The sequence below is a fragment of the Rana temporaria genome, chromosome 7 (genome assembly GCF_905171775.1).
Source record: "Rana temporaria chromosome 7, aRanTem1.1, whole genome shotgun sequence".
Taxonomy (NCBI): Eukaryota; Metazoa; Chordata; class Amphibia; order Anura; family Ranidae; genus Rana; species Rana temporaria.
The window spans coordinates 4,464,955-4,482,454 of NC_053495.1; the positions used below are offsets into that span (position 1 = coordinate 4,464,955).

At 43.9% G+C, this 17,500-nt stretch overlaps 2 protein-coding genes across 4 annotated transcripts in view; one reads left to right on the forward strand and one right to left on the reverse strand.

The window, feature by feature from the left end:
- C7H3orf18 (chromosome 7 C3orf18 homolog) overlaps positions 1–6,969 on the reverse strand; it is an 8,295-nt gene extending 1,326 nt beyond the window's left edge. Inside the window, exons 1-4 of the mRNA XM_040358578.1 lie at positions 6,718–6,969; positions 4,595–4,821; positions 2,430–2,455; positions 2,028–2,145 (exon numbers count right to left, since the gene is read on the reverse strand). Coding sequence (XP_040214512.1) covers positions 2,028–2,145; positions 2,430–2,455; positions 4,595–4,747 — 297 coding nt within the window. The 5' untranslated portion in view covers positions 4,748–4,821; positions 6,718–6,969. The remainder of the gene's footprint in view (positions 1–2,027; positions 2,146–2,429; positions 2,456–4,594; positions 4,822–6,717) is intronic.
- Positions 6,970–7,113: 144 nt separating this feature from the next.
- Positions 7,114–17,500, forward strand: part of HEMK1 (HemK methyltransferase family member 1) — a 15,828-nt gene continuing 5,441 nt past the window's right edge. The window contains exons 1-7 of one of the 3 annotated variants that reach the window (XM_040358721.1): positions 7,114–7,297; positions 8,819–9,013; positions 10,848–10,939; positions 12,954–13,047; positions 14,697–14,819; positions 16,247–16,311; positions 16,870–16,919. In XM_040358721.1, the coding sequence (XP_040214655.1) occupies positions 7,271–7,297; positions 8,819–9,013; positions 10,848–10,939; positions 12,954–13,047; positions 14,697–14,819; positions 16,247–16,311; positions 16,870–16,919 (646 nt within the window). In that variant the 5' untranslated portion in view covers positions 7,114–7,270. Of the gene's footprint in view, positions 7,309–8,818; positions 9,014–10,847; positions 10,940–12,953; positions 13,048–14,696; positions 14,820–16,246; positions 16,312–16,869; positions 16,920–17,500 lie in introns of all 3 variants that reach the window. The other 2 variants (XM_040358720.1, XM_040358719.1) reach the window with 2 other exon arrangements.

The following is a 17,500-nucleotide window of genomic DNA, read 5'->3' on the forward strand; positions in this document are numbered from 1 at the left end:
TATCTCTCGATCCCCCTTTCACACCAGTGGACCCATTGAGTCCGCCTGTCGATTTTTCAGGCAAACCTGATCAGACCACCCATTGTTCTCTATGGAGCGGCGGATGTGGTGGATACGTGTCTACCGACAACAACATCCGATCCGCTAAAAACAGATGGATGAAGATCAATTTCCCATCAATCGGGAAGAAATGACAGTCAGATGGAAACGAACCAGCAGCCTGTTTCCATCTGACCGCCCCATAGAAGACAGTGGGCTATGTCTGTGTCTACTCTGCATAGTGGAGCAGACGCAGACCTGTCATCCGCCTGCTCAGCGGGGATCGGCGGAGAGATCGCCTGCTGAGAAGGCGCGATCTGCTGGACAGATTCTGTTCCATGTGAAAGGGGCCCATCTCCCGTCTGCACAATGTTTATAAACAATGTTACTTTGTATCTCTCTATCTCATGTCTGAACAATGGGCCAGATTCAGGTAGGAGATACGCCGTTGTATCTCTGAGTCTGAGGCGTCGTATCTTGGCGCTTGATTCAAAGAATCAGATACGCCAGAATTTGTCTAAGATACGACCAGCGTAAGTCTCTTACGCCGTCGTATCTTAACTGCATATTTACGCTGGCCGCTAGGGGCGTGTACGCTGATTTACGCCTAGAATATGTAAATCAGCTAGATACGCCTATTTGCGAACGTACGCCCGGCCGTCGCAGTACAGATACGCCGTTTATGTTAGGCTTTTTCCGGCGTATAGTTACCCCTGCTATATGAGGCGCAGCCAATGTTAAGTATGGACGTCGGGCCAGCGTCAAATTTTCCGTCGATTATGTCGTTTGCGTAAGTCGTTCGCGAATAGGGCTGGGCGTAATTTACGTTCACGTCGAAAGCATTGGCTTTTTGCGGGTTAATTTGGAGCATGCGCACTGGGATACTTTCACGGATGGCGCATGCGCCATTCGTAAAAAGCGTCATTTACGCGGGGTCACAATGATTTTGCATAAGACACGCCCACATCTTACAGATTTGAATTAGGTGGGCTTACGCCGGCCAATTTACGCTATGCCGTCGCAACTTACGGAGCAAGCGCTTTGTGAATAATGCACTTGCCTGTCAAAGTTGCGGAGGCGTAGCGTAAATAGGATACGCTACGCCCGCATAGAGTTACGCGCTCCCTACCTGAATCTGGGCCAATGTTTACAAACACGGTGTAAAGCTGTCCATCATTTGACAACAGCCGTTATTACAGCTGCTATATTTACACAGCAACCCCGGCTGTCATTTTGTCAGTTGGCAACTTTCTATCTCCTGTCTGATCAATGTTTATAAAGTAACATTGTTTACAAACATTGATCAGATAGGAGATAGAAAGACATACAAAGTAATATTGTTGTTTTTGCATTTACTCGGTTTAATTTATCTGCAGATCAAAGGAAGGGGAAAATTAACTAAATTTATTCCTATTTAACCCTTTATTAACCCTTCATTTGCCTGAATCCGTCTCAATTACCTCCTCCTTCCCCTCCTCCCCTTACATTTACATAATTTTCCTGAAGAGTTTTTCTTCTCATTTCTCGCTCTTCTCTATTTTTTTTTTCCTATTTTCTAACCACTAATATCTATCTTTCTTAATGTTTGCTTGAGTTGCATTAAGTCACAGGTGTCAAACACAAGGCCCGCGGGCCAAATCCAGCCCTCCAGGCCATTTCATGTGGCCCTGGCACCTCTCCTGCAGCCCTCCTCCAGACCCCTACAATGAATCCAGCTTCTTCCCAGCAGCAGCATAAGGGAGGGGGGGTGCACTCCTGATGGTGGGGTGGCTCTTGACATCGAATGTAAGGGGAGAGGATGAGCTGGACATCTAATCTTACAGATACAACCGGCCCTTTTGAGGACAATCATAATACTGATACGGCCCACGATGAAATTGAGTTTGACACCCCTGCATTAAGTAAATGCAAAATTAAAAACAACAAAAACAAAGTAAATGTAAAATAAAAAAAAATAAAACACACACCACCAATGAAACGTTATGTACCTTTCCCTGGGGTTGGAGGTCTCGGTTCGGCTCCAGCAGCTCCTGTTCCAGGTCTTCCTGCTCCTCCGCCGGGTCAAAGTTGTACATCGGCATCAGCTGGTGGCGAAGCTTCTCCAGCCTGAGGGAGGAGAAGGATGCACACAACTAAAAAAAAGTCAAAGAAATGCTCATTCCACGCAGATACTTTCTTCTGGACCCCGGTGATGTCATCGCTGGGTGCATGCGCTTCTCTATGCAAGGCATAGGTATACATAAACAAGAACTTATTCAAAAAATAAAAATGGTTGCGAAACCAAAAACAAAAACGTCACGTCTTTATAAATTGCAAAAATAAATAAAACAGGACAAAGAAAAGAAAAGAAAATGAAATGAAATAGAGAAGAAGGAAGAGAGAAGGCTCACCTCTTTTGTTTCCTGATGTACAGAACCTGCAGAGCCCATAGGACGGGTGCAACGGAAAAGGAGGGAGAGAGATGGGAGGGGGGGGGGAGTAGAGAGAAGGAGGTGTGAGGGAAGGTTGTGGGGAAAATAGAGGAAGACGGGGGGAGAGAGGGAAAAAAAGAGACATTAGTAAGTAACAGTAATGAAAAGAAGAGAGAAAAGAATAATTGGAGCAGAACAAGTAGACTTTGGAGGGTAGTGGTTGGTTGAGGAAGGGGTTGGGGTTGTGACTTTGGAGGGTAGTGGTTATGGGGGGATGAGAGGTTGGAGGGTAGCGATAGTGGGGGGATGAGTAGTTGGAGGGTAGCGGTTGGCGGGGGGGATGAGAGGTTGGAGGGTAGCGATAGTGGGGGGATGAGTAGTTGGAGGGTAGCAGTAGTGGGGGGATGAGAGGTTGGAGGGTAGCGGTAGTGGGGGGATGAGTAGTTGGAGGGTAGCGGTAGGGGGGGGGTGAGTGGTTGGAGGGTAGCGGTAGGGGGGGGTGAGTGGTTGGAGGGTAGCAGTAGTGGGGGGATGAGAGGTTGGAGGGTAGTGGTAGTGGGGGGATGAGAGGTTGGAGGGTAGCGGTAATGGGGGGATGAGAGGTTGGAGGGTAGTGGTAGTGGGGGGATGAGAGGTTGGAGGGTAGTGGTAGTGGGGGGATGAGAGGTTGGAGGGTAGCGGTAATGGGGGGATGAGAGGTTGGAGGGTAGTGGTAGTGGGGGGATGAGAGGTTGGAGGGTAGTGGTAGTGGGGGGATGAGAGGTTGGAGGGTAGCGGTAATGGGGGGATGAGAGGTTGGAGGGTAGTGGTAGTGGGGGGATGAGAGGTTGGAGGGTAGTGGTAGTGGGGGAATGAGAGGTTGGAGGACAGTGGGGGGATGAGAGGTTGGAGGGCAGCGGTAGTGGGGGGATGAGAGGTTATAGGGTAGTGATAGGGGGAGGGTGTAGGGTAGTGATGGAGGGGAGGGTTGTAGGGTAGTGATGGGGGGGTGTAGGGTATTGATGGGGGGGTGTAGGGTATTGATGGGGGGGTGTAGGGTAGTGATAGGGGGAGGGTAGTGATGGGGGGGGTGTAGGGTAGTGATGGGGGGGTGTAGGGTAGTGATGGGGGGTGTAGGGTAGTGATGGGGGGAGGGTAGTGATGGGGGGGTGTAGGGTAGTGATAGGGGAGTGTAGTGATGGGGGGGGTGTAGGGTAGTGGTGGGGGGGTGTAGGGTAGTGATAGGGGGAGGGTGTAGGGTAGTGATGGGGGGTGTAGGTTATTGATGGGGGGGTGTAGGGTAGTGATGGAGGGGAGGGTGTAGGGTAGTGATGGGGGGTGTAGGTTATTGATGGGGGGGTGTAGGGTAGTGATGGGGGGAGGGTGTAGGGTAGTGATGGGGGGTGTAGGGTATTGATGGGGGGGAGGAGGGGAGTGATGGGGGAGGTGTAGGGTAATGATGGGGGGTGTAGGGTAGTGATGGGGGGGGGGGGGGTGTGGGGTAGTGATGGGGGGTGTAGGGTATTGATGGGGGGTGTAGGGTAGTGATGGGGGGAGGGTAGTGATGGGGGGTGTAGGGTATTGATGGGGGGGTGTAGGGTAGTGATGGGGGGGTGTAGGGTAGTGATGGGGGGGTGTAGGGTAGTGATGGGGGGGGTGTAGGGTAGTGATGGGGGGGGTAGTCATGAGAGGTGAGAAGGAGTGGAATTGATACAGAGAAGGTTGCCCACACACAGTATATTGGATGTTTATAGCGACAGATTCGGCCAGGTTGTGGTCCGGACTCGGGGGAGGGTCGGCGGTTACTTGGTTTCCTGGAAACACCAGAACTGACCACCCCGGGCAGAGCAGCACCAGCTTTGGTGTTCCCAGGAACCGGGGATTATGGGAAGCCACGTGGAACCTACAGGAGGCGGCCATGAAGGTTTGGCGCCTTTATCCAGAGGTGCCCCTGCGGGGACCTGACACACCAGTGGCTTTCCATTCCCTGACCCAACTCCAAGGCAGCCAATCAGTTTACAGGAACCGCACCGCTGACACTCTTTTTGCCGTCAAGCAAACTGAAGGGCTGTGTATCTGCTCCACAATATGGCCGCCTCCGCTGCGCTATGTTGGGTCGGTGGGGCGTATCTCTGATGCCTAAATTTTTGGTTATCAATACACACCATCGCCACAGCCAGTCCGATCACAGCGACGATGCCAAGAGAGAGCAGCCAGGTGCCCACTGTGGGGGATCCAACATGCTCCGCCCCCCGGGTGCCATTATAAGGGGGCGTGGTTGAGCCAACAAACACCGGGGACGTCACAGTGTGGTTCATGGTAGAGCCGTCACCAGCAGCCGCCGCGCCAACTCACTCATCCCGGGGATGTCCGACGTCTCCGATCCACCAACCTGGATGGAGACAAAGAACACCGCGGTCATCCCCCCGTCGTAAGGGAGCGTCCAATTCCAGATGTGGGAAAAACTGCAGTCATGTGATGTTAGAATGATAAATAATATAATAATAATAATAATAATAATAATAATAATATCAATACAATTAAACATATAATAGCAGAATAATAATAATAAAACCCCCTGGCTCTAGCTTCACTATGCCCATCAAACGCTGCCACTGTGCCTATCAATTGCTGCCAGTTTGCCCCATAAAACAACGCCCGTTTGCCTTTTTAAACGCCGCCAGTTTGCCCCATCAAAGGCCTCCAGTTCGCCCCATCAAACGCCGCCAGTTTGCCCCAAAGGCCTCCAGTTCGCCCCGTCAAACGCCGCCAGTTTGCCCTGTCAAAGGCCGCCAGTTTGCCTTTTCAAATGCTACCAGTTTGCCCCGTTTATAGCCGCCAGTTTGCCCCATCAAATGCCGCCAATAATTATTATTATTATGCCAAATAATAACATGTTAATAATAACAATAATAATATTATAATACATTTTGTTCACTATTCATATATTATTACAAAAACAAGTAATAAAACATTACAAAATAATAATGATAATATTAATAAATACCTTATTAATAATAGAAGAAGGGAAATAAGCTAACAATAATAATAATAATTATAAATAATAATACTACTACTACTACTACTACTACTACTACTACTACTACTAATAATAATAATAATAATAATAATAATAATAATAATAATAATATAAGGGGCAAGACACTAACAACAATAATAATAATAATAATAATAATAATATTAAAATGAAGTTCAGTATTTTCATAATAATAATTACAATGGTGGATGATAATAATAATAATAATAATACTAAAACAAAAAAATAACTTCAAGCAACAATAATTATAAAAAATAATATTACTAATAATAAAAAAAATATATATAAAAAAAAAGGTATCACACTAAAAATAATGATAGTAATAATTATAAAATAATATTACTACTACTACTACAAATAATATTAATAATAATATAAGGGGCAAGACACTAACAATAATAATAATAATAATAATAATAATAATAATAATAATATTATTATTAAAATAAAGGTCAATATTTTCATTATAATTAGAATGGTGATAATTATAATACAAAAAAATAACTTAGTTAAAATAACAATTGTACTAAAAATAATAATACTAATAATAAAAATATATATATATAAAAGGGTATGACACTAAAAATAATGATAATAATAATAATTATAAAATAATATTACTACTACTACAAATAATAATAATAATAATAATAATAATAATAATAATAATAATAATAATAATAATATAAGGGGCAAGACACTAACAATAATAATAATAATAATAATATTAAAATAAAGGTCAATATTTTCATTATAATTAGAATGGTGATAATAATAATAATAATAATAATAATAATAATAATAATAATACTAAAAAAAAAAAAAAAAAAAAATTAGTTAAAATAACAATTGTGATAAAAATGATAATACTAATAATAAAAAGTATTACACTAAAAATAATGATAATAATAATAATAAAAAAAATAGTCATACTAATAAAAGATAGAAAGGGCAGGGTATTATTATTAATAATGATGAAGATAATAAGAATCATAACACACAAGAAAAAAATAATAATGATAAAAAAATAAATAAATAAAATAATAATAATGGGAAATAGAGAAGACACTAACAATAATGATGATTATAGGTGATAATAATGAATAATAATAATATTCCTGGGTCTCAGCATGCAGGGGGGTACACAGGGGCCCCTCCAGCTCTGTTCAGTATTGGGGGGATCTTAGCGCAGGGCATGCTGGGACTTGTAGTTCTGCTGCCAGCCCTCACCTGCCCCTGTGACAGTCAGGTCCTGGTAGTGGGGGGGGGGGTGGGGTCCTCTTCAGGGGTCTCAGTTGCAGTATTGGCCCCTCCGGGGGTCGCCTTCTCCTGTTCTGGAATCTTATTTTTGGGGGCCCTGCGGGTTCCTCCTGTGCCTGGGTGCTCAGCCCCGCCCGCTGTCACTCATTCTCCTTTCCTATTGGCTCATCCACTTGTCACTCAGCGGCCTGCGGGGTGGGCCAACAACAGCTGGTGAGTCATCCCCAGCCCGCGCATGCACTCCTTGAGAGGCGCGCGGTGCATTTTGGGAATACCTGCTTTGCTCAAATTGCAGGGCTCCGACAAAATGGCGCCTATAGTGAAGACGGAAGTGAATGTACAGACAGCAAAGCGTATTAAAATTCGATGTTTGTTATATGAGTTTGGTTTAGGTGTCGTGGTGTGTGCTGTAGTTTCAAGCTGTTTCTGAAATGGGCTAAGAAAATGACGTTGTGTGACTGTTTACATTAGGAACCAATGTGCAGTGGCTGAGTGGGGGGAGCACCGGAAGTCTTGTTTTTCCATGTGTAGTGACCCCCTTCGGTGCCAGGTATGTCATTGGTGAGGACTGCAAGCTGTGTGCTGGGAACTGAACCACCAGCCAAGGATTCTTGGGACTTGTAGTCCCTCACCAGGCTCATGCTCTTTTTTTGGGACTTGTAGTCCCTCACCAGACTCAGTCTGCCATCTTGGGACTTGTGGTCCCTCACCAGTCTTAGGCTGCCATGCTGGGACTTGTAGTCCCTCACCAGCCTTAGGCTGCCATGCTGGGACTTGTAGTCCCTCACCAGGCTCAGGCTCTTTTCTTGGGACTTGTAGTACTTGCATTGGATCCTCCTGTTTTATTGCACACGGTGTCCCCTTGTGGGGGATATGTCCCTTCATGTCCTGTTTTGGTTGCCCGGTTGACAAGATCAGATCGGGTTGTTGTCACAAGGACAGGAATGTCTCCTTTGGAGAGATTTCCCGTCACTTCCTGTCTAATTGTCAGCGTTATGATTTTTTTGTTTTACTGTCTGTGACCCCATTGGGGAGATTTTGCCTTACTTCCTGTCCCTGTGACCCCCCTGTACATCATAGGATAGAGGAGAAATGGTTGTCACAAAGACAGGAAGGTCACTTTTGGAGAGATTTCCCTTTACTTCCTGTCTAATTGACAACAATGATTTTTTTTTTTTTTTACTGTCTGTGATCCCATTGGGGAGATTTTACCTTACTACCTGTCCCTGTGACCCTCTGTGCATCATAGGGTAGAGGTGGAATGCTTGTCACTAGGACAGAGTAGTCCATTTTGGAGAGATATCTCATCACTTCCTGTCTAATTGACACTGTTTGGAGTTTTTTTTACTGTCTGTGACTTCCTGCCTTAAGGAAATCCCATCCAAAAAAAGGGCAAAGACTGGAATAAAAACAGCGGCTCGAACCCCACCCAAGTGCCCAAACTGTGGTCCCCCTTGGGTACTTATAGTGTGGCCCTTATAGTATGGCCCTCGGGCCCCAAAGACTGTTGGGTACTTAATGTGTGGCCCTTGGGTACTTATAGTGTGGCCCTTATAGTATGGCCCTCGGGCCCCAGTGGCCCTTGGGTACTTATAGTATGGCCCTCGGGGCCCCAGTGGCCCTTGGGTACTTATAGTATGGCCCTTGGGGCCCCAGTGGCCCTTGGGTACTTATAGTATGGCCCTTGGGGCCCCAGTGGCCCTTGGGTACTTATAGTATGGCCCACGGGCCCCAGTGGCCCTTGAGTACTTATAGTATGGCCCTCGGGGGCCCCAGTGGCTCTTGGGTACTTATAATATGGCCCTCGGGCCCCAGTGGCCCTTGGGTACTTATAGTATGGCCCTCGGGGCCCCAGTGGCCCTTGGGTACTTATAGTATGGCCCTCGGGGCCCCAGTGGCCCTTGGGTACTTATAGTATGGCTCACGGGCCCCATTGGCCCTTGGGTACTTATAGTATGGACCTCGGGGCCCCAGTGGCCCCTCCATGCTAAACTAAAAAAAAATACAGAGTTTGTCTTTGTAAATTTATCAATAATCTCCCGTTCTCTCCTCCATGTTTGTTCCATTCCAGGTCATGAATGTCACCTCTCCCCTGCACCGCCTCCTCGCCAGAGCGGCCCGCCTATCGTGTCGGAGGATCGGCTCGGCCGGGGCAACCGCTGAGGACTTGGCGCGGCATTGGCGGAATGTTTTCCAAGATGGCGGCGTCCCGGAGGCGAAGGAATCCAGCGAGATTCTAATAGCGCATGCACTTGGAGCGAAGACGGTAAGGACGACACGCACAGGGCGGAGCTCAGCGTCCGTCCGCTGATTTCACATCAGGCTTTCCATTTACTTTTTTATATGACTGGTGGCAGCTGAACAGCCCCCCCCCCCCCCTGCTGCAAGCTCTCCCCTTCACTGATTGGTTACAAAGTTACAATGTTGTAGTCTGATCACCGAGGGACCCAATCACACCTCAGCGTTTTGTGGCTTGAAGCTCGAGGAGAAAAGAAATAAAATAAATGATTCTCTATGGAGACGGTTCACATCTCCACACCTAAAGCTCAAAAACACTCTGGAGCTTTATTTGTGCGTTTTTTGGGCACGTTTTTGTTCCCATAGAAATGAATGGAAATGTGCCATTTGTGCGTTTTTATGTCACACGTTTTGCGTGATTTTCTGCTCAAATGAAAAACATTTTTTCAAATAAAATTGTAATAATATATGAAAAAATAAATGTAAAATAAATACACAAATGACTAAAAATCATTATAAATAAATAAAATTAATACATTTTTGCGATTTGGCACTGCGTCGCTTTAACAGACAATTGCGCGGTCGTGCGACGTGGCTCTCTAACAAAATTGGCGTCCTTTTTTCCCCACAAATAGAGCTTTCTTTTGGTGGTATTTTATCACCTCTGCGGTTTTTCGTTTTTGCGCTATAAACAAAAATAGAGCGACAATTTTGAAAAAAATGCAATATTTTTTACTTTTTTCTATAATAAATATCCCCAAAAAATATTTCTAATTTATGTTTTCCTCAGTTTAGGCCGATACGTATTCTTCCTATTTTTGGTTAAAATAATCGCAATAAGCGTTTATCGATTGGTTTGCGCAAAATTCATAGCGTTTACAAAATAGGGGATAGTTTTATTGCATTTTTATTCATTATTTTTTTTTTACTACTAATGGCGGCGATCAGCGATTTTTTTTCAGGACTGCGACATTATGGCGGACACTTCGGACAATTTTGACACATTTTTGGGACCATTGTCATTTTCACAGCAAAAAATGCATTAAAAATGGACCGATTACTGTGAAAATGACAAATGCAGTTTGGGAGTTAACCACAAGGGGGCGCTGAAGGGGTTAAGTGTGACCTCATCTGTGTTTCTAACTGTAGGGGGGTGTGGCTGTAGGTGTGATGTCATCGATTTGTGTTTCCCTATATAAGGGAACAGACGATCGATGACGGCGCCACAGTGAAGAACGGGGAAGCCGTGTTTACACTCACCTCTCCCCGTTCTTCAGCTCCGGGGACCGATCGCGGGAGTCCAGCGGCGATCGGGTCCGTGAGTCCCGCGGCCGTGGTTTTATGGAGCATCGGACCGGGTCGCGTGCCCACGGCTGGGCTTAAAGGGCAACATACATATATGCCATTCTGCAAACGTAAATCGGCGTGAAGGGGTCCTTAAGTGGTTAATAATATGTAATAATTGCCACAATCGTGCATAAAAATGCCCAAAAAAAAGAACGCTGGAGAAACGATTCAATGACGCTACGCTCAGGTGTGAATGCAGCATGGGACAGGAGAGACTGAGGAAATGCTTCCTCCTGCCTGCAGCAGACTGAAGACAACTCAGGCAAAGTCACTGGGTGAAGCTCAAGGACACCTTATTACGATCACCCCCTCCCCCACCCCCTTGCTGCTGCTTTTCACCTTGTGACTGGCTGCAAAGTTACAATGTTGCAGTCTGATCTCTGGGAGAGAGGTGACTGAGGGAATGCCTCCTCCTGCCTGCAGCAGAACAGGTTGCTATATTTTGTGAAGTGTCAGAAATGTATTCATTCACTGGAGGTAACAAAGTTTCGCTTTTCTGCTTTTGTTGGCTGCAGTTTCGGGGTCTGGCCCGGCGCCTGGCTCGTTCCCCGGTCTCTGAAGATCAAATGAAGCGCGTAGAGAAGATGGCGCAGGAGCGGCTGAAGAGGTAACGACGGGAAATATTATTATTCATGATTTATATAGCATTATTTATATATGAATATTATTATTACTATATTTATTATTATTATTATTATTATTATTATTATTATTATACTGATTTGTGTATATATTGTTATTATTATGATACAGGATTTACTTATTTATATATTTTTTTATTTTACAGGATTTGTATGTTTTTTTGTTTATTATTAATAATTATTATAATATTATTAAAAACAGGAATGATATATTAATATTTATATTATTATACAGGATTTACATATTATTTATATATTATACAGATTATACAGACTTTATATATTATTATACATGATTTACAGTATATATCATTATATCTTATACTGGATTTATATTATAATATTTATATTATTATACAGAATTTACATATTATTGTTATTATATAGGATTTATATATATATATATATATATATATATATATATATATATATATATATATATATATATATAATTATAATTATTTATATATTTTTATTATTATTATACAGGATATATGATTATTATTATTATTATTACTATTATTATTATTATTGTGCAGGATTTATATTATTATTGTTATTATGGTAAAGGATTTACATATTATTGTTATTATATAGGATTTATATATATATAATTATTTATATATTTTTATTATTATTATTATACAGGATATATGATGATTATTATTATTATTATTATTATTATTATTATTTATATATATTATTATTATTATTATTATTATTATTATTATTGTGCAGGATTTATATTATTATTGTTATTATGGTAAAGGATTTACATATTATTATTCATGATTTATATAGCATTATTTTATTATTTATATATGAATATTATTATTACTATATTTATAATTATTATTATACTGATTTGTGTGTGTGTGTGTGTGTGTATATATATATTGTTATTATGATACAGGATTTACTTGTTGTTTATATTTTATAGGATTTGTATGTTTTTTGTTTATTATTAATAATAATAATTATAATATTATTAAAAACAGGAATGATATATAAATATGAAAATCCTGTATAATAATATAAATATATCATTCCTGTTTTTAATAATGTTATAATTATTATTATTATTATTATTAATAATAAACAAAAAACATACAAATCCTATAAAATATAAACAACAAGTAAATCCTGTATCATAATGATAACAATATATATACACAAATCAGTATAATAATTATAAATATAGTAATAATAATATTCATATATAAATAATAAAATAATGCTATATAAATCATGAATATTAATATATAAAGCCTGTATAATATATAAATAATATGTAAATCCTGTATAATAATATAAATATATTATACAGGCTTTATATATTATTATACATGATTTACAGTATATATCATATATTTTACAGGATTTATATATTAATATTTATATTATTATACAGAATTTACTTATTATTATTATTATTATTATTATTGTATAGGATTTATTATTAATAATAATAATAATAATAATAATAATATTATTAATATATTATTATTACTATTATACAGGATTTATGATTAATATAATTTATATATTATTATTATTATTGTGCAGGATTTATATATTATTATTCATAATTTATATATCATTTTATTATTTATATATGAATATTATTAATACTATATTTATTATTATTATTATTATTATTATTATTATTATTATTATTATTATACATGATTTGTGTGTATGTATATATTTTGTTATTATGACTATACAGAATTTACTTGTTGTTTATATGATTTCTGTTTATTAATAATAATAATATTAATAATAATTATAATACAGGATTTATATATTATTTGTTATTTTTTTATACAGGATTTATATAACACCGGTAGTTTGCACAGCACTTTATAATATAAAGGGGGCGGGTACAATAATTACATTGAATACTGGAAGGTGAGGAGGTTCCCGGCTCCTCAGAGCTTACAATCTAATAGATCTCATGATGACGTCTCTCCATTGCAGGGTCCCTATTCAGTACATTATTGGAGAGTGGGACTTCCTGGATCTGACGCTGGAGATGAGGCCGCCCGTTTTTATCCCGCGTCCTGAGACCGAGGTGAGAGCGCGCCGCGCGGGACTAACGTCTCCCAATACCACAGAAAGTGGTATTCAAGTGCGTACCAATACTTTTGACAACATAGTGTTGCCTCAAAGGTCCCATTCTGGTGCATTTTTTTCCTTTTGTTTCATTGTTTGGGATATAGATAAAGGTCCCGGGTCTGCCCACTGCAGGGGTTGTCCTCAAGGGTTCAGTTAGTCCTTATATCCTCCCCTGCAGTCTTGCACAGATGTAGCGGCTCCTCTCCTGGACTAAGACGTCTTCCTCTGATTTCACCGCACACTGTGAGCTTCTCACCATGTGCATCAGAAGCTGCAGCAAGTCGGATAAGAACCCCGCCCCATTTCCTGGCTGGAGGAGGTCCCTGACCCCGCCCCTTGCTTCTCACCATGTGCATCAGAAGCTGCAGCAAGTCAGATAAGAGCCCCGCCCCATTTCCTGGCTGGAGGTTGTCCCTGTCCCTGGCCCCGCCCCTTTCTTCTCACCATGTGCATCAGAAGCTGCAGCAAGTCAGATAAGAGCCCCGCCCCATTTCCTGGCTGGAGGATGTCCCTGGCCCCACCCCTTGCTTCTCACCATGTGCATCAGAAGCTGCAGCAAGTCAGATAAGAGCCCCGCCCCATTTCCTGGCTGGAGGTTGTCCCTGTCCCTGGCCCCGCCCCTTTCTTCTCACCATGTGCATCAGAAGCTGCAGCAAGTCAGATAAGAGCCCCGCCCCATTTCCTGGCTGGAGGATGTCCCTGTCCCTGGCCCTGCCCCTTGCTTCTCACCATGTGCATCAGAAGCTGCAGCAAGTCAGACAGAGCCCCGCCCCATTTCCTGTCTGGAGGAGGTCCCTGTCCCTGGCCCCGCCCCTTGCTTCTCACCATGTGCATCAGAAGCTGCAGCGAGTCGGATAAGAGCCCCGCCCATTTCCTGGCTGGAGGTTGTCCCTGTCCCTGGCCCCGCCCCTTGCTTTTCACCATGTGCATCAGAAGCTGCAGCAAGTCAGATAAGAGCCCTGCCCCATTTCCTGGCTGGAGGAGGTCCCTGGCCCTGGCCCCGCCCCTTGCTTCTCACCATGTGCATCAGAAGCTGTAGCAAGACAGATAAGAGCCCCGCCCATTTCCTGGCTGGAGGTTGTCCCTGGCCCCACCCCTTGCTTTTCACCATGTGCATTAGAATATGCAGTAAGTCAGACAGAGCCCCGCCCCATTTCCTGGCTGGAGGATGGCCCTGTCCCTGGCCCCGCCCCATGCTTCTCACCATGTGCATCAGAAGCTGCAGCAAGTCAGAGCCCCGCCCCATTTCCTGGCTGGAGGATGTCCCTGTCCCCGCCCCTTGCTTCTCACCATGTGCATTAGAATCTGCAGCAAGTCAGAGCCCCGCCCCATTTCTTGGCTGGAGGAGGTCCCTGTCCCTGGCCCCGCCCCTTGCTTCTCACCATGTGCATTAGAATCTGCAGCAAGTCAGATAAAAGCCCCGCCCCATTTCCTGGCTGGAGGATGTCCCTGGCCCCGCCCCTTCTCACCATGTGCATCAGAAGCTGCAGCAAGTCAGAGCCCCGCCTCAATGGCCGGATATAAGCAGATTAAACTTCAACTTTTAAGGCGGGCGCTGGAAACGTTTTCGCTAATTTGTCTTTCCCCATTTGTTGGAATTTCCAGGAACTGGTGGGACTGGTTCTGGCGGATTGTCCGGGGGCGAGGGAGTCGCCTGAGCCCAGAATCCTGGAGGTGGGCTGCGGTTCTGGCGCCGTGTCCTTGGCTTTGCTGCGGAACCTTCCCCGGGTAATGTAGAGAGTTCTGTCATATAGTAGAGATCACCAGTCCTTGCATGTGCTGGCTGCATTTGTTTTATTTATTTTTCTCCCCAGTGATCCTGCTGGTAACTTCCTGTCCTATAGTGACAACGCTTCCTTCTCCTACTGTATCTATGGAGCAATGTTGTCACCTTGGGGCAGGACTAAAGAACACCCCCACCCAGGGCCACCATCAGGGGAGTGCAGGCATTACACCTGTAAGGGGGCCCGATGGTCCCCAGGGGACCGGATGCCCCCCCCCCCCCTGTTTTTTTCCCGTCTGACCCCCCCACCTTTAGAAACTCGGGCCCACCCCCCTCCGTTTTATTTTATTTTAAATATGATGGGACACTATTCCTCCCACTGACACCAATGATGGGGCACTATTCCTCCCACTGACACCAATGATGGGACACTATTCCTTCCACTGACACTAATGATGGGACACTATTCCTCCTACTGACACCAATGATGGGACACTATTCCTCCCACTGATACCAATGATGGGACACTATTCCTCCTACTGACACTAATGATGGGACACTATTCCTCCTACTGACACCAATGATGGGACACTATTCCTCCCACTGACACCAATGATGGGACACTATTCCTCCCACTGATACCAATGATGGGACACTATTCCTCCCACTGATACCAATGATGGGACACTATTCCTCCCACTGACACCAATGATGGGACACTATTCCTCCCACTGATACCAATGATGGGACACTATTCCTTCCACTGACACTAATGATGGGACACTATTCCTCCTACTGACACCAATGATGGGACACTATTCCTCCCACTGACACCAATAATGGAACACTATTCCTCCCACTGACACCAATGATGGGACACTATTCCTCCCACTGACACCAATGATGGGACACTATTCCTCCCACTGATACCAATGATGGGACACTATTCCTTCCACTGACACTAATGATGGGACACTATTCCTCCCACTGACACTAATGATGGGACACTATTCCTCCCACTGACACCAATGATGGGACACTATTCCTCCCGCTGACACCAATGATGGGACACTATTCCTCCCACTGACACCAATGATGGGACACTATTCCTCCCACTGACACCAATGATGGGACACTATTCTTCCCACTGACACCAATGATGGGACACTATTCTTCCCACTGACACCAATGATGGGACACTATTCCTCCCACTGACACCAATGATGGGACACTATTCCTCCCACTGACACCAATGATGGGACACTATTCCTCCCACTGACACCAATGATGGGACACTATTCTTCCCACTGACACCAATGATGGGACACTATTCTTCCCACTGACACCAATGATGGGACACTATTCCTCTCACTGACACCAACGATATCATATTTTCCTTCTTATAAATACGTTGCTTGTGTTTGTGTCTCAGGCTCGTGTCCTGGCCGTAGATAAAACCGAGGCGGCGGTGAATCTCACCGCAGATAACGCCGAGAGGTAAGTTACCGAGGAGAGCGACAAATGAGCTGAGATTTCAGAGAAGGGTTTTGATTTAATTGCCGACGCCTTTTGATTCTTTTATAAAAAAGGGTTCAGATTCCCACCAAATGAAAGTAGAACTCCAGCTGATAAGTATATACTTCCTATGGCTCCCCATCTATATGGATCAGAGACGTACTTTTTAATACATAGAAATAACCATTTAATATGTGGATAAGGATTCTCCGAGCACTGTGGGTTAGTGTTGGGGTTTTCCCTTGAAGATCCAGGTCAGGACCTAGGGATAGGTTTAGGGACCACCCCCAAAGGTCAGGAGGCATGCCCTCAGAGGTGAAAGGTCAGGGGGTGACCTCACCCGCCTCCTTAGCTGGGTAATTTCTCTTTAAATGATCCCGGTGCCGTGCCCTGCCCCTGAGGAAATTAATTTTACATTTATTTTTGGATAGCGGAGATCTGTAGAGAAGAAATTTGAAACATTGATAACAGTGGATACATAAATGGAATGGAGATTCGGTTTTTTTATTGTCCAATGACCTCTCTATGTGTGTTCTACAGACTCAATCTGCAACACCGAATCCAGATTCTTCAGCATGACATATTGTCAGGTTAGACTTTCTGCCTCCAGCAACCCTTCCTCTGCCTCTAGCAACCCTTCTTCCGCCTCTAGCAACCCTTCTTCCGCCTCTAGCAACCCTTCTTCCGCCTCTAGCAACCCTTCTTCCGCCTCTAGCAACCCTTCTTCAGCCTCTAGCAACCCTTCTTCAGCCTCTAGCGACCCTTCTTCAGCCTCTAGCAACTCTTTTTCCGTCTCCAGCAATCCTTCTTCCGTCTCCAGCTACCCTTCTTCTGTCTCCAGCAACCCTTCTTCCGACTCCAGCAACCCTCCTTCTGCCTCTAGCAACCCTTCTGTCTCCAGCAACCCTTTCTCCACCCCTAGCAACCCTTTCTCCACCCCTAGCAACCCTCCTTCTGCCTCCAGCAACCCTTCCTATGCCTCCAGCAACCCTTTCTCCATCCCTAGCGACCATTTTTTCTTTTCCAGCAACCCTTCCTCTGCCCCTAGCAACCCTCCACCTCCAGCATCCCTCCCCCTGCTTCCAGCAGCCCTTCTTTCGCCTCCAGCAATCTTTCCCCCACCTCTAGCAATCCTTCTTACACCTTCAGCAACCCTATTTCTTCCGCCTGC